At 44.9% G+C, this 23,280-nt stretch overlaps 1 protein-coding gene across 11 annotated transcripts in view; it reads right to left on the minus strand.

Moving 5' to 3' along the window:
• syngap1b (synaptic Ras GTPase activating protein 1b) overlaps positions 1–22,519 on the minus strand; it is a 58,835-nt gene extending 36,316 nt beyond the window's left edge. For 10 of the 11 annotated variants that reach the window (XM_088305924.1, XM_088305916.1, XM_088305912.1 and 7 more), the window contains exons 1-3: positions 22,150–22,519; positions 6,304–6,554; positions 4,046–4,151 (exon numbers count right to left, since the gene is read on the minus strand). In XM_088305924.1, the coding sequence (XP_088162050.1) occupies positions 4,046–4,151; positions 6,304–6,554; positions 22,150–22,171 (379 nt within the window). In that variant the 5' untranslated portion in view covers positions 22,172–22,519. Of the gene's footprint in view, positions 1–4,045; positions 4,152–6,303; positions 6,555–21,911; positions 22,080–22,149 lie in introns of all 11 variants that reach the window. The other variant, XM_088305921.1, reaches the window with a different exon arrangement.
• Between the last annotated feature and the right edge of the window lie 761 nt (positions 22,520–23,280).

Consider the following 23,280-nt stretch of genomic DNA (forward strand, 5'->3'; position numbering starts at 1 on the left):
ATTCTAGTAATAAAGTTCACATTTTTGAATTGTGTTTTTTTTTATCGTTAACTTAGTCCTAATATAACAATTCAATATGATGGGAAATTTGCAGTCGGAACTATCTCGGTCCACAATGTACCGTAACGTTCGTTATACTTTATGGTGATTAGAGAGTTTGAAATTCCCAACGAGGCCCGAGAGTCCAAAAACAATGTTTCATCCAAAAAAAAAAATCCCCTCCAGACCGTTTTTTTTTTTTTTGTACGTTTGTTTTTGTGTGTGTGTAAAGGATATGTACAGCAGCCGCACAAAAACAAACGGTAATTTATTCCGTCTTTCCACGAATTGACAAACTCGGTTGCTGCGCGTGAGTGGGTGCACTCGCATAAGAGAGTGAGTGACAGCACGTAGCGTTGGACTCAGCTGTTTTTCACATCCCGACGGTGCACACGCTGTCCAGAATATTCAAGGTGGAAGAGAACAAGCGTTGCTTTTCGACACTCCGACACGATGCAAGTGAATACGAAACAAGCTGGCTTTTTATGCGCGCGTGCATGCAAACCGTCTGCGGTGGCAACACGCAGTGTTGATTTTATCTGTTTCTCGACTGTCAATTTGAAATAATGTTGATTGGAAAAAAATGTTTTCGGATCTGATTTTGATCAAAATAAATAATAAGGGTCAGATTAATTATTAGAAGAATCATTTGTTGAAACATGCGAAATACCATAGATGGGCTAACGACAAGCTGTTTGGCTAGTTATCCAACGCGCCGTGTTGTTGGGGTCAAAGTTCGCATTAAAGGCAATTCAAGTACTAAACGAAGTCCTAACTTGCTCATTTTGCGACAATTTTCAGGCTGTTTACGTTTATGTCGATTGCCAAAATGAATGTCATCAAGACAGAAGCGTTGAAAGAAAAAAAAAAAAAATCAAACCTTTCACGGCTAAAAGTGTTCAAAGTCAGAGAATCGGCTTCATTTGAATTTTCACTCACGATCACACATCATAAAACACGTCAAGTCGCCTGCCACCAGCTACAAAGTTTTTATTCATTGTCTTTATTTTTAGTTTGCGCAATTGGAGCTAATGAGCGTTACAAAAGAGCTCATTTACATATTGCTGGCGTGGGGCCCAAACTGCAATTTTTGTCAACTGTTTAGAATTCACAAATCGATACCATGTCTGTTATCTCGACAAATTACTGACTGATCTAAAGTTATGATGCAATATTAATGGTTGAACATTTTTTTGGGTCTCGTAGCTACGCGCAATACTTAATCAACTAATCGCAAAAGTAATCCACGACCAGTCAATTATATAAAAAAATGAAATAAAATACAAATCTAATTAAATCTGCCCGTATTTTGCTGGGGGAAATATTGTGTCAACCCACTCGCACAACGCCACTCCTGATGAAAAAAGGTAAAAAAAGTATCTCGATCAGGAAAAGCTTCTTCCATCCGCCCCCGCTTTGACAAATGTTTTTCACCAGCCACAGTGGCCGCTGAGCAAAAAAATAAATAAAAAAATAAATAATTCCCATCAAGCACATTAGAAAACTGAAAATGACTTGAAATGGAAATAATGCTGCAAAACGTTGACGTTGTCTTTGGGTCGTTTATGTAAAGCGCCGTGCGTATGCTGCCGTTACGTGACCGGGCTCGTCTTTCACCCCCGTGGGCCGCTGCGATATGATCGGACTTCAAGTGGGAAAGCGGACGACAGCGCGCTTCGTCCTCGCTTTGAGTGACAGCTGGTCCAAAAAAATTTTTTTTTTAAAAAGGCCGTCGTCAATCTCATCATCTTGTTGGCAAGCTGGCGTTGACTGTCTCGCTGCTCGTCAAGCTTTAATCTTGCCGTTTTCCTTTTATGCAGTCGGAATCGTCGGAGCCACCAGATCTGGATTTGGACAGGCCGATTCCAATTCCAATATTGTTTGGACATTTGGATCAACATTTTCTACCGGATGTTACGGACCAACTCCCTGTCACCGTAAAGCCGGAAAAAAAAAAACGCAGACTTGGAGTTGCAGTTGCAAGTTTCACGTGTTCGGCACCTCTTTGAAATTCAGCGCAGCGTGTCCCTCCCTCGGATGTTCTGCAGATCCCAGCCGGCTTAAGTTCTGCTCGCCTTCGCGCCCGTCCGAATTAGTATTCGCTGTGGAAGCCGGGCTGCTGACCCTGCTGACGAAGGGGAACCTTTTGACTTCTCCTTTCTCGTCACTTCTGCTTGGCTACACTCGGATCGTCCACTCAGCTAGTTGTCGCCCTTTGGCCATCAGAGACAATCATAAAAGAAAAATAATGACCAGAATCTTAATCATAAATATAAATTTCAATTAACTTGTAAGCAGGCAGTCTGCCTTTTTAGAGGGTGGCAAGTAAACGCTGTGCCGTTTGGCGACACGCGTGTCACACATGCGCCAGAGGAAGCAAAAGAGAGCGTTCTCTCGGGAGAAGTGCAGTGACGGACGGTCAAGGCGACATACGAGAGCATCTCCAAGCGCCTTGAAGCTCTTCTGAGCGACGTGGCACAAAGAAGTCCAAGAATTTCAATCCAGGGGAGACGGGAGCCACACTCCCCGAACGTGGCGGATGATGCAAATTGGTGACAAAAGGAAGCCAGAGCAACCGCACGAGAAATTCAAGATGAACTTCAAGGTGAAGAAGGTCGTCCGATGTTGTCGTGGGAAATCATTTCAAGAAATTGTTCAGTGCATGTAAAACAAGCCACAAAGTTGCTGGTGCAATGTCTCACGGACAGATGCGACAAAAATGGAACTTTTTGGCAAGACGATTTAGCTCTGTGCTGACAGATGCAAAAATTGGAAGCTTAGCACAAAAAGAACACTGACCCTACTGTGAAACACGGAGCACGTTCATTGTCAAAGGTTGCTTTGCTGCCTCGGGCGCAAGGTGGTATGTTCTAGTGCCGACATGGGCAAACTACGGCCTGGGGGCAACATGCGGCCCGTTAAATGTTTTAATCAGGCCCGCCGAACTTGAAAAAATTAAATAAATAAACCTTGTTCATGTTTTATTTTCCCTGTAATTCTGATGTGTCCCCACTAGAGGGCGCACTCTCAGATAGATATTTTGTTGTAATGCGTTTGTTCATTTTCATTTAAAATTAAAACATGTATTTTCTCTATATACGATATGTAACTGAGGTTACCAAAACACTCCATCCATGTGCCCCTCTGTCAAATTTTACAACCCATTGTGGCCCACGAATCAAAAAGTTTGCCCACTCCTGGTCTAGTGAGTATTGAAGTTGCAGAAACATTTCCATTGGCGGAGGAAAAAATTACGCTCAATCCTAAATGAAATAAATAAACGGTCTTGAAATTCAGCAGAAAGCGTTGAAAGGCATTGCTCAACAATTTCAAGCAAAAAATTCATTTTGAATTTATGCAAATTCTGATGCAACACTGCAATATTTCCGATTTGCTTTGCATACATTCAGGTAAAAACTGAGCGCCTGGAATGCAGCATATGTCAGAAGAGTCAAGGACGAAGACGCACGGCTTTGACGCAAGCAAAATTCCAACGCAAACCTGAACAAATATGCCAACGCTAAGAATAAGAAACAGACGGGCGGCATGAATTAAAAAAAAAAAAAGACACATTCCACAATCACACAACATTCAAAGTACAAATTCATTCTTGCCTGTGACTCAATTGAATTTCGTCCAGCTTAATGAAGCAAACGTGGACGCGATCAAACAAATCAACGTAAAGAAAAATGGATGAGAGGCCAGACGAACTCAAAGAGGGCCGGCGGATGCATTTGACGGATTTCGCAATGAAGTTGATCGACTGACGTCATGCGAGAAATGATCGGGAACGCACAACAAAGGATTTTGGAACGGACACTTTCCAGGTTCAGTCTATGAAAATGTCCTCGTAGTCATCGAGAGCAGGAAAGGAAGGCAACATAATTTGGAAATTCCAAAAACAAAGATGGCCATTTCAAGAAAATAATATTTGATCCCAAACTAATTTTGTGTCCAGCATTTTTTTTCTTTTTGAGTTGCAGGGGGAAGGTGTTTGCGTGCTCACCCATCTCGGGATGCTGTCGACCCTCAACAGGAACGCTGACCGTGCGGCGTAGCAGCTTGTTCCTGTGCGACTCGGAGCGCCTCTCGCGCATCAGCAAAGGGTGGACCTGCGCACGCACAAGACAAGACGAAGTTACAAAAAAAAATGTCTGCCATACACACGCATCCGAAATGGTGAGCAAGCAATTATGACAACTCCGCAGGTGCCTTGAGATACGAGCACCTTGACTCACGGTGCTTCTGAGATATGAGCTGACTCTTGGCTGATTGATTAACACAGAAATAAAACGATGCTACTGGATACAACGAGAGTTGAGATTAGTGAAAGACCGATTATTCATCGGGACAAACAGCCTGTGTGGGAGAAATAATCACTGCAAAAGTTTTTTTTTTTTTTAACCGGCAAAAAGCGAGCCGTGATTTCGAGAGGGACGACTGTGTATGTGAAAACGCTTGCAGGGATGAACCTCAATGAGCACTCGCGCTAGCTCGCTTGATGCTAACTATAAAAAAAGCAAAGTGTGATTTGCTTTTTATTTGGGGACATACAACACACAAATAAAAAACAAAAAAAAAAGTGGCAAAATCAGAAAGTGCGTTTTGCATCCTCTTTGTGCAAGATGTCACCACAGAAGACTTGGCAATTTTTCAACAATTCGGATTGTGTGACACCTCCACCTGTTAAAAAAAATAATTTTTCCTATCGTTACCATGGAAATAATCCACAAAATAAACTTCATCCGGGACCATACGGGAAAGAGCTGCCAAATATCTTCACTCGCCAATGTCACAACATTTCACGTCAATTGCGGTACTCTATGTTCTTGTTTTTTTTTTTCTAGCAGCGCCAACGTGAGTCATGAAGTGAATCGCACCCACGCCACTTGTGGGGGGGGGGGGGGGACACACACCTGGAGGCTCATTTTTCACAGCGGGAAGCGGAATGTGAGCGGTCACAGCTGGCGGGAGTTTGCGGACGCCAGCCGGCATGGAGAGAGGCGGGCAAGAAAAAGAAAAAAAAAAAACGGAGCTAAATAAAACCAACAAATTATCGTCATGAGCCACAAAAAGAAATGGCCCGTGGAAGCGGAACAGGCAATTAAGTGAAATTTTACAAAAAAAAAAAAAAAACAATTGAAAAAAAACTCTTTTTAAAATAACTATTTTACTATTTTTGTAGGCAGGTTTTTGCCATTCGGGGGAATGTTTTCGTCATTTTTGCACCAAAATAACAGTGGAAAAAAATATTTTTGGGACGTTGCGATTTTTCATCCGTACTATTTTGACTCCCCCCGCACACAAAAGTGGCTACTTTTTACATTTTGACATTAGAAGAAGGATTTCGAACACAAAAGAATCCTTGGCGCATTTTCTCCGACTGCATGTTATGAAGACACCTGGGAAGGATTTCCAATGGTGAAGAAAATTCATAACACTCCTTGGAAAAAAAAAAAAAAAGACTTTCAGACACAAAAGGCTCTTTTGTTGTCATCGGATTGTGATGCAAATGCACATTTCCGGCAGACAAATTGAGCGTGCTTTCTTTCTTTCCGTCATTTTTCTCTTTTTTTTAACTATTGAACCGGCAATGCCGAGGGTCGGACTTGGCTAACAGCGGCGTTAGCGCTCCATTACTCGTACGCCACGTCTCCATCCGGAGGCGGTAAGGCGCTGGTCATTTATTCAAACAAAGTGACGCCACGTCTCGTTTCGTGTATCACGCGCGCCGGTGCCGTTGGTTCAGCTATTTCCTCTTTATTGGTTTAAGTGCATCTGTTGCAAGTTGCAAAGTTAGGAAAAAGGAATCTTTTGTCTCCAGGACTCATAATAACTTGTATATGATCATTTCTATGATGATGATTTTATTTGATTGGCTAAAGCAACTGAGAAAATGGATGGCTGAAAATCTTGCATGCACATGAACTCAGTGGAGTTGGTTTTTCTCCATTTCTGTCAAGGCTGGAAGCATTTTCATGGCCCTCTTTCTCCCCCTAGGGGACAAAAGCAGGAATAGCAGCTTGGCCAGAAAAAGCATCCAAAAGTTTGTTGGGCTTTGAATATCAATATCTCTCGGTATCATTTCATTTCATGCTACAGTATCGATACATACAAATAAAGTTGTGTTATTTTCTTCTTATCATTATTATGACATGCCGAGATCAGTTGGTATCGTTTTGATTTTTCTTAAATTACAGTATCAATTGACAAGAGACGGACCGGTATGCCATGGGGTGACGGCGGCGGCGGCGTACGTCCTACCTCTTCCTGGTCCAACATGTGGAAGGGCTTTCCGGGGCTCACGCGCAGACGGGCGTTCCAGCGGTCGGGCGGCGGGCGCTCGTTGGACGGATGCTCGTACGGGGGGCGGCTGTAGTGGGGGCGCTCGTAGGCGGGGGGAGCAGCGTGGAAGGCCAGGACCTGCTGGGAACGCTGCTGATGTTGCGGCTGGTGGTGGAGGTGATGATGGTGGTGGTGGTGGTGGTAGGATGGGGGGGCGGCACACCTTGCATCTGGACGGCGGACACAAGACGTTCAGGTTAGGGTCTCGTCAATTTTATAAAATAAATTAACACAAAGTTTTTTGCAGCCATAATGAACTGACGAAGAAAAAATATAAACTCATTTTAAAACAATATTGCACAAAGATGGATGGATGTTAAAAAAAATAACATAAATCGGAAAAAATGCAATTGATAGAAAATTAAATCAAATTTGGACTAAAATATATATAATATCTAAAAATATTGATGACATAAATCATCAGAAATCAAATCAGAATCAGTAAGATTTGGGGAAAAAAAAATGTACAAAAATATTGGATGAAAAAATTAACATTGGAAAAAAAAGGAGAAAAATAGAAAAAAAATTGTGAAAATAATGGTGGGAAAAATTCCACAAATACTTCAACAGGCATCATGTAGAGCAAAAAAAAAGAAAACTACAAAAAAAAAAAAAAAAAAAAAATAAGTTGAAGAACTGCACAATATTTCAAAGCAAAAAAGTTCAAGCCTGCTCGTGCCAGATGCCAGCGTCACGTCACTGCCGGTAACACCCCCAATTGCCAAATTGAGGTAAAAGAAAAGCACACTCCATCTTTCGGATTCTTTTTTTTTGGAATTATGGATAAAGCTGCTGAAATATAAATGAGCCCCCCCCCCTCCCTAATGAATGCAGAAGATTGCGAAGGTTTGGCGTGCTGCGAAAAGGTTAATCCAAGAGGTCATGTTGGCAAAGACACCACTTGAAATGAATCATCTGCTGCTCATGAATACTGTATGGCTCGCTCATTTGGACGCCTTCAGACTTGATGAGCCGCCGTCTTTTTTCCCTTTTTTTTTAACAACTGCTAGCAGGCGCAAGAGAAGAACAAGAAGATGGCGCAGAAAAATCACTTCACAACTTGTGTGCGGATTTCCAGTCGCTCAACGATTGAACGACGGCGCGCACTTTGACCGATCACAGACGGCCTGAACAGGCGAATGAGCCACGCTAAAGAAAAGAAGTCAAAAGGAAGGGGAAAGAATAGTTTAAAAGAAATTATGAACATCTTCAGGTGTTGAACCGCGAGTCTACGGAAAGTGGCGGGCCGTGCATTTCACACGTCGGCCTTCAGCAAAGTCCGACTTGAATAAATCCGGCTCATAATGCGACCTTTTATGACACCATTGGATGCAACATTTGAAATGTCCAAATCGCTGCCAAACATGATCACGTAATGGCGGCCAAAATGCTCATCAGCGGGATGAATTGCGCAACGCTGACTCCATTTTGTTTGTCTTGACGGGCCGAAGAAGACTCGAGAAAGCGACTCGGCCTCGTCATCCAAACTTTGCAAAGTCACGTCGGCTGTGGACGAGGGCGAAGGCGGCGTGACTCATGCCTTGGCCTGATCTTTGTGACTGTGGCGTCCTTGCCTCACCCCCGAGGCTTCCTGCCGAGCGCGCTCGGCCCGTACAGTGGCGGCGCCGCACGTTTGACGCGGCCAGAAACGCTGAGATGCCTATTTTGCTCTCCCTCATCACATCCTTTGTTTCGCTCGCTTCTCCTCTATCTTCTTCTCTCACTTTCTTTCTCTCCGCGGGCGCCTTGCACATTTTCTGCCACCCTTAGCAGTTCACAAAAGCAAAGCAAAATCTGTCGGTCTTGGTCAACTGCAGCCCGACAGGCCGACTGTTGATTTATACACAAACGAGGTGGCCAAAAATAAAGACGCAACAACCATTTGCCGGGCCAGCCGCTCCGTTTCCGGGCGGGGCAACTCACACGTGTCTTTGCCACCAACGAGGGCTGACCTGCAAATCATTATTTTGATTTTGGCTTCTCTCAATCGTAAAAAAAAAAAAACGTTAGAATCGAAGAACAACAATGATTGCTCTCAACCGTGAGCATGCAAAATTCCTGCATTGTGAAAGTAGCCTGAATGCAGCATTTTTATCGGCAGCGCTAGTGCTAGCAGTCGATGGGAAATCTTCGTGACAGGCTAATAGAAAATTAGCAGTGAATTTCTGGAGGGATTCATTTACAAATAACGACGCACACACGGGCATGATCTGTGAAAAACGAGTGATATGAATTAAAGCACTTTCTTCTTCTACTCCCTTCATCCAGATGTAAAAGTTTATCTCCACTCTTGCGCAGCACCACACTGCCCCCAAGAGGCCAAAGCGCACACACCAGGAACAGAAGCAGGAACTTTTTTTTTTCCCCATAATCACCAAGTTCAGCTGCACCACCACAACATCCGACTTACCAGGGCTAACTTTAACTTATGAGTTGAATTAGATTCTGCTTGGAATTCAAGTGAGCTCGTTAGTACGACGCTAATATTAATCATTCTACACGGAGTATGAAGGACATGAATGTGAGTTCTGTGATATTGTCGGCGTACAAGTAGTTACTGCACCGTTTGTGTTCAGTCTGTCACTTTATGGGTTAAAGTGGCGACACCTAGATGCTAATTAGCGTTAGCTATAAGCCATCAGAATGAAAAGCGAAGATGTGGTTGCTTTAACTACACAAAGTGTAAAATAATATTTTTTTTTATTTTTTTATTTCAAAGTCCAAACTTGAGGTGCGAGTAAGAAACCGCTCAAAAACTCTTTTGGGGATTTTTAATTGTTGACGTTTTGCCAAACGGCTTCATATAGTGAAGTTGTGTGTTAGGTTGAGCGGTTGTATCGCAAATTGACGTCGACACACACCACCGCAACCTCGAAGCCAGTCTCATTCAAACATCCTAAGCGCTCATGCCTCAGGTTTTACGTTCATGTAAGGGATTGTTTCACCTAGAACTGATTGGTCGCCACTGTAGGTTAATTCAACTCGTCACATGTGCCTCCGAACTTTTACGAATAAGCAGCACGTTTCGCCTCTCACTTGGCCAGCAGCGTGAGCAAAAGCAACGGAAGAATACGTTACAAACTACGAGTTGTGTCTGATATTCTTACTCATGGCACTGCAGAACATTTTGGAGTCCAGAGTGGAATCCCAAACTGCAGGGCAGTTTTATGCGAGGCACTCTAAGAGCAAAGGGGCAAAAGTGGAACAGTTACAAACGTGGAAGTGGACTGGCGCTGTTTTTTTTTTCCCTCTTCCTCGGCCTGTCGTTCCGCGATCGTCCACAAGGCGGCGCTGCGACCGCGCAGCCGCCTCCGGTCCGCCCCCGATACCAGCGCGCAGGAAACGAGGTTAGCGACCGAGAGATGTCACTTCCGATACGCCCACTCCTGCTCTCTCGCTCGCTCTCGCACGCCCCCAGCCTATCGCCATGACAACCCGAAAAGAATAGAATAGAAGTGAGCGGTGAAGAGACGAGAGGGAGGGATGAAGTAAGGAGGGAGGGAGGCGGAATTAGGGATGGAAGAGAGGAGAGGAGAGTGGGCGGGTGAGGAAACGGGGGATGAGGAGAGTGGGAGAAAAGGGAAGGAGGGATGATGGAGGGAGGGAGGAAGGGCAGTTTTTTGGGAATAGGGAGCCCGTGTCTTGTTCCCATAGCAACGCAGCCATCCGTGAAATAGCGACGAGTCGCCCGCTCATCTCTCTCCGTTTATCTCTCCATCCCTCGCCCCTTCCTATATATACACGCACACACGTAGCGTGAAGTTGGCATGAGGTTGCCATGAGGCGAGCTGTGCAACACTTCCAAGTTTCGTGAAAGGCTTGTTTTGTGGTTCAGATTGAATATTTTCAAGAGAACCTTCTTTTGACGTTTTTTTTTTTCTAAGACCCAAAGTAGAGTTGCACTTTTTTGGTGCAGTTCCACGTTGTGCCACAAGATGCCAGATGGCAGCACTGAGCACCACTGGAAGACATGCTGCGTAATTAACAGCAAGGAAAAGTGGCCGACAAGGCTCTCAACAAAACCTCAAAAATAGGAAGAGTAGAATTGTGCAGATATGGTCGAGACGATATAAAACGAAACAATCCTCAATGTTTATATGGGCTGACTTTGGCCGTTAACGATTCATCGGGCCTCTGAATGTTTCGGTGAGCGCATCTTGCGGTCAAATCACTTCAATCGTTTATCTCGTTTGCTGTTCAGAGGGGAAGTTGTCATAAATCGGGAATTAACTGACCAAAGTATTTTCCGTGACTATTTTCATCCTTCTCATTCACAAACACGCCGTTGTCTTGACGTGAACGGGTTCTTAAAGTATCGGTCCAGCCATGATGGCCCATTTTTCACAAACAAGCTCAGTCGATATATTTTTGGATCAAGCAACTAAAATTAGTTATCATTTTCTTTTTTTTAATCAATTCATTTTGGAGCATTTTTTATTTTTCATTTCATTTCATTTTTACACGCAAACAATATAAGTTTTATATAAGTGCCAATGTTCCCTTTGAGGTTTATCGTCACGCTTAAAGTGAGTTGCTCTGTAAGTTTTGACATGTCGTTTGTTAACGCTCATCTTCCCAGAAATTTGCAAGGCTAATTGTGACGTGATGGTGGCGACACAAGGAGGTGGATTTGATCAACAATGAAGGCCCGCGTTTCAAATGCACCACAACTCACACCAAAAAAAAGGCCCAATTGTTTTTGTCGGTGGTCATCACGAGTGCCTCGTCGTTCATCAGGATTCACCACATCATCAATGGTGCCAGTCAAAGGCCACTCGCAAATAAATACCAGCTGAGTGACGGCAACAGCTTGCGGCCATTCAAGCTGCGGCCAAAAGCAAAGTTCCTCTTTTAGCTGCCGAGCGGCCTCGTCCGCGTACGCCTCCTCTTCCTCCTCCTCCGCCACCTCCTCCTCTGCCGGCTTTCAGGCTCCCACTCACTCCCACAACTCTTTGCCTCTTTATTTCCACCCTCGTCAACCGGCCAGCGTTTCTCCGTTCACATTTCTTTGAGCTCATCTCGCCGTGAAAACGTCAAGCCGATGGCTCGTCACGCGCGTGCAGAATTTCACGCAACAGAAAAATAAAAAGTCGAAGCCATTCAGCCGACCAGCGGCAAGCGGGACCTCGGGCAGGTCGCCGGAACTCTTTGTTCTTCTTTCCACACACGCCTACACTCGCCACGCAACGCAATCAAATGGAACGCTCGCTTATGTGGACAAAAGTAGACGCAGCGCTCCCTCATTTAAGTACAATTGTAGATATGAAGACTCCGAGAAAAGGAAAAGCACCTAATCGACTTTTTACTTGACGGTGGACTTCTAACCGCTAGCAAGAGCTGAACGTAGCCTCATTTGACTCCTCCCCTACCTCGCGTCTGAGACCAAAGCCACGCCCCTCAACATCATGACCGTACCCGAGTCGGCCACTTTAGCGACGTATACGCTAAATGAGCCCAGCGTAGAGAAATAAATTACTTCCGGGCGACAGCGCAACTTTTTTTTTTTTTTAAATCAGAACAGCGCCGGTTCGTGTGAGCTGCTTCATGAGCATCGGGCACAAGAGTCCTCTAAAAAAAAAAAAATTGCGGCTTTGAAATTGAGCTGTCTGAGATCACGAATACGGTGGCAAAACGATAAATGGTTCAGGTCAGCTCACGACTGCGCCGCAAAAGTCGGCAACCAAAAGCCACCCGTTTCTCTTTGTCTAACATGAGAAAAGACACAAAAAAAGTCTCCAGAAGACATTCCTTAAAACACACACCAAGTCTGGCACTTTGGTCTGAAGTGGCCGTTTTAACGTCATTTTGGCCGTCAAAGTTCCTCAAAAGCAGATGAAGACTTGTTTTTTTTTTTTTGTCCGATAGCCATCCAATTTGAAGCGCAAATACCGGACAGGCACATAAAGATAACGGCGCGTTGAGAAATGGGGCAGAAGTCGTCATTGAGCAGGGGGAGCGGATGTTTTTTAAAAAGCAGCTGCGTATGAGTCGAGGCGGCCGCGCTCGCAGGCTCGGCCAAATCTTAAATCACGGCCCCGTAAACGCTCCGCCGGTGTCATTTGCGAGCAATAATGCAACTTGATGGAGGTGCTGAAGGCGACACAATCACCTTCTCCAGCGATCATAAACAACACATTCATGCTTGAGAAAGCGCCAGAATGAAGGAGCAGCGGAGGTTTATCGGGGCCACTTCGGTCTTGATCGCGCTCGAGCTGCGCTTCGAGACGCGACGACGGTGAGGCCGACTCCACCGCTAATTGAACTTTGGCCCTGCCCGGCGTCGCGCCGTGAGCTTGCCGTGTTCAAATGAGAACACCACAGCTGTTGACATTTCGTTGGTAATCCTGCTGTTTTACCCACCGCCGGCCAGATGCAGCAGCGGGAAATCCGCCCGTCGCCTTTACGCTTTATCCACTTAGGCAAGCCAGCCTGCTGCTTTCACGAAAATGCGCCGTGCATCCCAATGTGAAACAATGCATGCTTGACTAGTTTGTTTTTTGTTTTTTTTGGGGGGAGGGGGGCTGACGCCAACAATAATAAAGATGACAACCACCACAAGTTGATTTAAAAATGTTGATCCCATTTCATTTGGTCGCAATCGCAATCAAACATCTCAAGGAAAAGCAGAAGCAGCCAGAATGGATGACGTCCTGGCAAGTCATTAATCACTTAATCGCTCGACATGTGAAGCCCTTTGAGACTCTTTGGTGATCAAGACTGACTGTGTAATCGATAAATTTGACTTGACTTGCTGTGTCTTTTCAGGCAGACACGCCTCCCAATTTTCATTTTGTGGAACTGACTTCAGGAGCTCAGTTTTCCAAAAGACAATATTTGATTTGCATTCCTTGAGGGAAAATGGAGTCAAAATGGAGGCTTTTAATCAAAACGCATGGCTTCAAGACTTTTTGGTGGATCTATTCATGACAAACGCGTCGACCGAATTTCATGTTGCTAAGCAAAACAGGCAATTAAAATCCTTCAAAAGATCCCGAGAAAGGACAAAATTGGCACTGCAAGCGTTGACTCAAAATGGCGGACTTCCTGTGTCTTTTCAGACATGGATTCTTGCAGGCACGGCTCCAGAATTTTTTTTTTTCCGTCTCCAGAGCCGAATTGAGGGTTTGACCAATGCAAAGTGGGGCTGAGAAAAGAATTCATCAATACATTTTAGGGTAGCTAAAATAAAACAATCCTGAAGGGACTTTCTTACAGAGCACTCAGCAAACCTTAGCATTAGTTAGCTTAGCATTCTGTGACTTCCTCACTTCCCGCCCCGTCGCTGTCAGAAAAAGTAATGACCATTTAAAGCACAACCTCTGCAATTACAAAATTGCACTTTCACAAATTGCGACGACATCACAAATGCAATTAAAGGGACGCATAATTGACAAAAAACGAGCAATTCGATCTTGGGGAACTACCAAGCCCGCGCTTGGCCTTGGGGGACATTCGAAGTGTATTACGTCATTGACTTCTTGTTTGTGTGTTTTGCTTTTACCGCGCTACCGGAAAGCAGGCCGAACCAGGCCGTCCCGAAGAGATAAAGAACAATTATAGTCAGGCGTCCTGGATACAGAGATAGACGAAGAAACGGTGTCATTGTCTTATTACCAAAAGCGTTGTCGTGGAAACTTTGGCGCCTTATCGCGCTGCCCCAGGACAGTCGGACAAAACAAGCGTCCCTGTCGGGGGAGAACAAGAGCGGGTCCCGGCAAAAAGCTGACGTGAAATTAATCCGGGATGACTTTGCCGTGTGTTTTAAGCAGCCAGAAAGATAGAGCAGACAGACGCAACGACTCAACTCCGAAGCCAAAGCAGGAATCTAAATATTCAGTGTCCAAAGCCTGCATGAAATCTTGTCACCCCGTTTGGAGTTTGAAGCGGGTGCGTGCCTTCAAAAGTTTGCCAAGTGCTGGCGCAAGAAGCAATATGGACAAAAAGTTATTGGGACAGCTGGACTTCAAAAGCTGGCGTTACTATTTTCATTGCTTTTCATCCTATCCCACAGACAAATGTTTCTTTGCAAAGTTTGGATGGCAGTTCCTCCAAAAGTCAAGCAATTAAATGTGGGGTTCCCCAAGGTTCAATTTTAAGCCCAATACTTTTTCATCTCGACATCCTTCCACTTGGGGACGCTGCATCCTCTTACACAGCGACGCTGACGACACACAGCGATAGATTGCCGCGGGGAATTTGTTTTTAGATATTAAGTCATGAATGCCGGAGAATTTCCAACAGCTCAATCAGGACAAAAGAGAGGTTTTAGTTAACAGCTTCGAAGGTCAGCGAGAGAAACTTTCACTAAAACTACAAGATTTTAAACCTTCACAATGTGTGAAGATTTTTTTATTCTGAGCTCAGTTTTATTCCTCCTATTAAAAATGTAACTAAGATTGTTTTTTTTTTTACCTTTTGTGGGGGCCCACCAAAATCTCACTAAATATTTCCGAGCTGACGTCCCGAGACTTTGGGAAAAAAAAATAAAATCAATGATCAAACAAGTTCTAGATAAATTTGATGATTGATTAGTGGTTGATTAATCGATTAATTGCTGCACTAAAACTGTTAAGCTGTTTTTCAGCATATCGAAAGCTCGCATTTGGCAACTTGCGAGCGACGGCACTCAATCAGTCAAATCAAGCGCGTTTTCTGAGGCTTCTGCGTGAAAATCATTCCCCGTTTGTTAGTTTGGACGTTGCGCAGCGAAGTCATTCTTCAAAGCTTCCGTTGTACAAAATGCTCTCACGGAAAACGATTGCCTTAATGTCTCATAAAATTGGGCTCATTAGTTTTCCCTAAAGCCAGCCATTAGCAACAAAAGATTGATTGTGACTCCCGACTCAAGTTTCAGGTCACACGCATGAGGCGACTCATTTGTGATTGTTTGAATATGGACACGCAAGCTTATAGCTGCTAAGGGGGGGTCAAACTCATTTTCTTTTATGACAGTAAAAATGATATCGTGTTGAATCAGCACATCGTTTTATGAACAGTACAACTGACGTGCAACACATCATTTCATCCTGCCTGTCACGAAACATCGGCGGCAGAAATTAGCAGAAAGACAACATTAAATCATGAATATATCAATCGACAACTAACCCATGAAGAGATTAATCGGTAACTACTTCGATAGTTGATGATGCTACGAAAATGACACGGCGGTCAGAACTTGCGCAACAACACGCATCCAACACGTATCAGTGTCTCGTGGCGCCGATAAGCTGTCCGGGGAGAAATCAAGTGGCTGCCACTCCGACGTTCCTGAATAATCAGGGCGTCCCGTCGGCGGGCTGTCACTTCCCGTGGAGGATCATCAGCACGCATTAACCGCGGGGCCTTCGCACGCTTAACTCAGGAGGGGGCGGTGGGGGTAAATGAGATTCAAATATGTTTTGCGGCACAGCACGCATCCGACACTAAGGAACAGAAAGCGCAGACGTGAACGTTTTATTTCTTATTCTCAAGTAGATGGCGTGTGAATACACACGTAATCATGCGGACTCTGTCTCACACACACACACACACACACACACACCCCAACTTGGCCGTTAACAACAACACATGACATCAATTATAATCATCAACAAATGCGATAAATGGTTCGCAGAATGGATGACTGACTTGAGGGTCGTTGAGAAGAAAAGAGAAGTGACGTAAAACAAACTCAACTCCAGGGATGTTGTTGCAGGACGCGGCTGGACGGAGCCTGCGCCGCAGGTTCCAATGACACCAACGCTCCTCATTCATAGCCTGTCACATAGCCATACCACAATCCCGATAACATCAACTGTGTGATCGTGGTCAAAAGACGGGGGACTGACCGGCAAAAAAGGGTCAAGTGCCCATCTCAAAACAAAGTCCCCCGAGGCAGGAATCACGCATGATCTCACAACATCAACATGAACAAACACACTCGTCATGCACGCCGATGATTATACACAGTGACGACATTGCGGTCACGTCATGACATTCCCGCACACGGGAAGATTTTTGGTCACGTTTAATATTTAACGCGTTTCAAACCCGATGGTCGCGACAGATTTACTCTTCACCACCTCGGCCAGAAGGATGGAAAGCTAGTCGGGCGTTTGACGTCTGGAAGTGTTCGATCGGCCTAAGCCACGAGCGCCCACCACCACCGCTAGCAGAGGATCACGTGTGAGCGTGTTCGAGCGCGTGCGTGCGTGCGTGGCGAAGAGACGGCTAAGTAAGGCAAGAAAGGCGCAAATGTTGCAGCCTCGCTGCTTTGTGCCTCCCACTGCCTGCCTGTTCACTTGCCACTTGGCACGACTGCAAATGGCTCCGCACAGCACACGAGGCAACGTGGGCACCTGCCACATCACGCCGCCCGCTCGCTCGCTCGCTCACTCACCCCCCTCCCCTACAGCGGCGGCGGCGCGGATCGATGGCCAGCACCCCGACCCACATCCGTCCCACCCCCGCCTTCAGCAAAATCAGCTGTCGTCTTCGTCCTCACAGCACGTACAGCGTATGTGCTCCGTGGATGTTGAGTCACCGTGCGGCAAGCGTGTTACATAATGGCTTGTGGTAACCATGGCGATGACAACGTACACATGGCGAGGGACGCACGCGTCGGCGACCCTCAACTCGGACATACGTGACGGGATGCGAGTTTGCTCGTCGCCAACGTCTCGACGTTTTCGCTTGGATGTATTGAAGAAGGCACTTGATGAGGCTTCTGGAAATAGCTCTGGCTTCGGTTGGCATGGTTACAACAACAGGAAAAGGAGACAACCAGGAAATGAACTCATTTTATGAATGCATACTATGGGTGGCTGTATGGCTACAACGAGTCGTGAAAACCCCACACTGGCTTGCTTGCTTGAAAGTCTGGTCGAAATTGGATTCGGAAAAAGCTACAGAAGACATTTGCGTTCAATGACGCCACATTTAACCTATTTCCAGAAATATTCATCTCCGAAAGATCAAATTGCATTTGCTGCTGAGACCATTTAAAAGTTGGACGTTGTCGCCGCCGTTTCACTGACTTGATGGCCGCAGCATTTGCACAACGCAGTCTTTTACTTTGCACGCTATTTTACATATGACATCTTTGCCGTTGCCCTTGCCAAATGTAGCGAGCGTTCAGTTAGTGGCCATGTCTTTGACTTGCCCTTGTGTGGGTGGGTGGGTGTGTTTTGGCAGGAGGGGGTCGAGCTCCACAGAAAATGCAGCTAGTTGGACACGGAAACAAGACCGAGACTCAAGACCAAGACGGGTCTGGAGTGTACGAACGGTAGGACTACTTATGGCAGATCTGGTAGCGTAAGGTCAGGGTTATCGAACTCCAGAATGGAAGAGGTGATAAAGGCCTCTATTAGACATCAGCTGTTGTGGCCAACTGTGGCGTCAACCGAGAAGTCGGAATGTCGGACCGGAAAATGATGCAAGAACACACCGCAAAAGCTGACAGAGACGCCAACGACTCCGGACCTTTTGCAGAGATGTGAGAAGTGGTACCCCTGCGTGCCATTGATGGTGATAGTCAATGCGACGTCTTTGACGGTGATGTTGAATAACGGCGGTCTTTCGTGAATGAGTGATTATTTTGTCTTTGCGCTCCGGTCAGTCGTTATGTCCACAGAGGAGATGTGAAAATGAGCAAAGTTCATTTAGTTCTGGAGAAATAGCTTCAATTTTCAGCGTTTTTACACTCTCGCCACTTCCCGTTCTTGTCCAGTGCACTGATTCGCTCGCGAACAGCCAATCACAGTGCTCGTTTCTCACGATAGCCCGACCTGATTGTACATCGGCCAAGCGCGCCCCCTGCAGACGCCTAAAAAAATGGCTCTGACTTTACAACGTGGCGCTCTACACCAAACAGACGGCGTGTACCGACTCCCAACGTCGGATTGGTGTGTAGAGGACTCAAATCGCAGCTAAGTCGGATTGTAGAAGATATAGATTCCAAATCAGAGCATGCAACAACTGTTCAAATTTAGAAATGCGGACTATATTCAATTGTTCCAATCACAATCAGTAAAAACAACACCAACAGTGCCGCTGAGATCTCAAGAAAAGAAACAAATTCTGTCCAAAGTTCAACAAAACGTATAAGCCAACTGAGTGCATGCCCCAAAAAAATGAAATTGTCCTACCGCTCTTTAATACTTAGAGTTCGACACGAGACGTCCAAAAGGAACAATTGCAGCGATGAAGCCTGAAGATCCACAAAACAAAGCGAATGAAGAAGATTAAATGTTGGAATTGAACATCAGGAATCTGGGTCCAGAGAAGCCTCAATTTAAAAAAAAAACTGTCTGCACAAAATGTGCACAGCAATATTCACAATTATGCAGTATATAAACTCATTTCCGAACATTATACAAAGCTATGACTTCACATTCAAAATGTTCAACTTGAAGTTACACGTTGGCATAATCATCACATAAAGTACATCATAATGTCTTAAATTTGGCTGCTCCTAAATAACCACATTCATACTTAAAAAGCATGAATTGGAATGTAATTGACCTTACATATCTTGAATAGAGCATGAAACATAAAATGAACTAATCGCAACTCAGAAATGCATTGAATCGTTAAATGATGTGAAATCAAGTTTAAAATGTGTGGCCTATATGCAAACTTGTAGCAGAGCTAACGAATATTCTTCATAGAAAAACGCTACACGGTAACCAAACGACATGACTCACTTTACAGTTCGCACGGTTATATCTTTATGTTATCCTGCATTCCAATATTTCCCCGAGATCATTCATTTAAACGAATATTGAAAGCGTTTTAACGACTCGACAAATTTAGCATGCTAAACAAAAAAAATGCTAAGGACACGTGACTCACCGGGATAAGCACGTTTCACAAACATTTAGAACCAGGTCCAGGGTAGATGAACAATCGAACGTCCTCAAATATGTTTTTACGTGTATCTAAAGTTTGCGTGAGAATCTATTCTGCACTTAAATCGACTTCTATTTCCAGTTTAGCTTTCGTTTAGTCTTCACTATGCCGGAAAATCACGGAACGATGACAACGCCGAGTGCACTCTTATACTGCCACCATGTGGCGAACGTGTGAAGTACACCTCAGTCAAGTACAATGAAATTATGGAAAACTCGTACATGACCCCATAATTGGGCCAAATTCAGCGCAGGGTTCTAACTAATAAACATTTGAAGGAATGAATGGCCAACTCCCTTCACGTTCACCTCCTGCATTGCTCGCAGCGCATTTCTTTCGCTATTTTGCCAACAAAAGCCTTAGCGCAGTCTTTCTTTTATTTTTATTTATTTACGAGCGTGTTAAATCATCAAGTCATTTATGCAATGTGCTTATACAGTTTGTTTACAACACAGACATGAGAAAGCGGCAAAAGTTAACATGGCGATGCCAATCGATTCTTTTATTCATTTATTCATTTTTTTGTTTATTTACATTGGTGCATATTTTAAGCAGTGTAAATCGATTTAAAATGGATTTTCGATTAATTATTGCATCTCTGCAAATAAAATTTTGTTTTTATTTCCCAGGCAAAAGTAGCAAGTCTCGTCTTTGTCGCCTTACGCTGTCACAGAAGACAACATTGTGGGGGTGTTTGGATTTCGACGCAGCATGAGACTCGGCATTGTTTTTTGGGGCATTTGCTCTCTTTATGTTATTGATTTATTGTTGTAATTGTCTCTGTTTTTATCATCGGTCGGATTTTCACTTGATGTGCACCACTTTGTATGCAGCGATGCCCGTTTTTAAAATACTCTCAAAGTAAAGTTGAACTGAATGATCAGTCCAAATGCCGGACCATTTGTGGAGCTCTGCCAGTCAACCAGTTGAGGAGCGTACAAAAGTGGAGTCGAGTCTTTGCACTTCACTACTTGGCACCACCGCAGGCCTCGCAAGTCCTTGCTGGCGTCAGCTGTTCACCGACGGATTCATCACATGCAGCCCACCTCTACTCCTGAATGCGCGCACACACACACACGCACACGCACACTTACACACGCACACGCAAACACTCTTCATCATCATCATCATCCTCGCGCCACCCACAGCACCTGCAAAGTCCAAACTTTGCTATGCTCGCTCTGCCAGTCCGACTCGGGCTATCACGCTCCAGGATCTATTCCAGATTTTAGCACGCATGCATGGCAAAAAAAATAAAAAAAATGAGGATGACGAGGGGGCTCACCGCAGCTCGTCTGCTCCCGGCCAGCATTCGTCACACTTGCGCTGCCATGATGGCCAAGCCAACGTCGTGACCTTTCACCTTTCACCATTGCCATACGTTTTGATCCGATTATTCAATGTGCTTTAGCCCACCTTAAAGGGGACGTCAACCCAAAAAATGTCTTGACAAGAATATGTTCTTTGCTGGCCCACTTGTCAAAACACAACATTCTGATTCATATTGCATTTGTGGAAGATGAGTTAAGCAGTAAAATCCACCCGTTTTAGGCCAGCTGAGGTGGCGGCCAGTTTGTCTCTTTCTGTCAACTAAAAATGACAAGTTGCTCAGGCCTCAACTAATAACCAATCATGGCTCAGCTTCAGAAAACAAGTGAATTATGGTTTGGTTTCGTTTTCAAAATGGGGCACACTGGTTCCGTTGGTTTCAGGCCTCAAGACGAGCTGCGAGAAGCCGAGCGACGAGACAGTTCCGAAGCCACACGACCTTGGCAACACTTTTGCTCGACACGCACGTTTATCATCTCCTCTCCATTTTATATTTGAGCGTGTCTCAGAGCAGATAAAACACCAACACAGGGAGTCCTGTCGTACTCTCCAACGACCCGAGCTACTTCCTGGCTAATGATTGATGCCAAGGAAGCGCTACGAGTTAGCACTAGCACACTTCTGAGGCAGCCTCCGTAGACGTCACTGACAAGTAGCGTTTTAACCGAGGAGGCGAACGAGGAGTGGCTAAACGAGCTTAAGTGAAATACAGAGTCAGTAAAGACCTAAAATAAGTGATTAGGTGTACAGTCGACTTTTAACACAAGTCTGGCCCGAACCTCGTTAGGGTGGAGCTATGAACAGAAATGTTGTATTTTAAACAATACGTATTAAAACATCAAAGAAGACGAGAGCTACATGGGCAATTTAGCAGACACTCTCAAACCGGAGCAAAATTCAATATTTTAATCAATTTAGCTTTGCTAAGGGACAATTTTAAGTTATTGGTGCATTTGGAGCCAATTTAACAGTTGATAATTGGCATAACTTCAGGTTTTTGACTTCAAATGTGATTCTCATTCACTTTAACGCCCAACTACTGATTTCCCCACCATACTAATTGTAAGTCTGCCTGCAAAATCTCATACAGTCGAAAAACAAAAATCTTTTTTTTTTTTTAAATGTTATTTTTTGGTGCTCCCACTTCTGAGTGGAAGTAGCTTACTTGGTGCTTCCAGGAAAACGACGGAACGTCATCGTGGCAGCATCAGCCGCACACTTGAACGCATCCTCACTAGTAGGCTACAAATGCCGCATGGACCCACGCTGCGTTTCGGCGCGCGCGCGCGCGTACGCGTGCGAGCACGCACCTGTCGGCTAGGCTGGTGCGTTCAAAACGCATATGGATGGCATGTCAGCCAGAGACCAGCAACGAACGGGGAGGAGGAGGACGATGGCAAGGGAAAGGGAAAAGGGAGGATGGGCAAAATCCAGAAAGCGGAGGGTGACCACATGAAGCTGCATGATTGTCCACAGCACTACAAGAAGAGGAAGAACGAAAGAAAGAATGAATGAATGAACGAAAGACAGATAGAAAGACAGCCGTACCTTGGATGGGAACATAGGACATGTTCCAACGGCATTGAACGGAGGTTGTGGCAGGTCTCGGCGTTCCAGGAAGCAAACACTGTACTAAAAAGAAAAATGAAATAAAAGAAATGCAATGACTCAAAAAGAAAAAAAAAAAGACAGGCGGCGTATTCCTTCCTATGGGAGCCGATGATGATGATGAAGATGCCAATAGTCCGCCGTGATCACCATCGGCATCCTAAAAAGCGTCATGATAAGAAGAATGATGAGAATAATCCACCGCCGCTTTGCGAAAGCGCGCGTGGCTCCCTCCCGATGCATCAAAGAGGCAGGATGCACAAACGTGCGTGTGAGTGGACGCGCGCGCGCGTGTGTGTGTGCGTGTGCGTGTGTGTAGGGGAGGGGGGGCACGAGTGGGTGAGAACGAGAACCAACTGTCGTTATGATGAAACCCACTGAGGTTCCAGGCAGGCCACGCCCCCACGGCGTTAGGATTGGCTGCCGCATCCGGGCGGGAAGGCCAGCCAACGCACAGCAACCACGTGACCGTGCCGAAGAATGAAAATAGGGAGTAAATTTGGACAAAATCTGCAACGCAAGCACGTTTTGTCGGGCACCACAGTGGGTCTGAAAAATGTTTTAATGCAATACGTTTCACATTTGAACGTTTAACGTTTATGATAAATTGACTTCTGTTTTTAGGAAACGACACACAGCAACACAGTCTAGTTCACGTCACTGGCGAATGCCTTTGGTGGTATCTGTTTTTTCCTTTGGTTGTTTTTTTTTTTTTTAGCTTAGACCTATTGAAACACTCAACCTGATTTTTACAACCCCTCCCCTATTTTATCATAGAGTAGCACAGTTACATAGCTAGTCATTTTGATTTCTAAGACACAAAAAGGATTGCTTCATTTTGTTTTGCAGAGTACTCAAGTCAGACTTATCACGAAACCTCATGTTATTATGTCATACTAAACTTTCATTTTACCTTGGGTGGCAGCAGCATGCTTCCGCAGTAGAAAGTGTCTTTTCTTTTGATGGAAATTGTTTTAGGAACTAATATTCCCCTGTGATTAGCTAAATAGCAATACAATACAACATAATTTACACAACGCCAAATGTTGCTATCGAAAACCACTTTTATAT

The sequence above is a fragment of the Idiotropiscis lumnitzeri genome, chromosome 10, assembly GCF_059441095.1.
Source record: "Idiotropiscis lumnitzeri isolate Australia: NSW breed Sydney's pygmy pipehorse chromosome 10, RoL_Ilum_1.0, whole genome shotgun sequence".
In the NCBI taxonomy this organism is placed as follows: Eukaryota; Metazoa; Chordata; class Actinopteri; order Syngnathiformes; family Syngnathidae; genus Idiotropiscis; species Idiotropiscis lumnitzeri.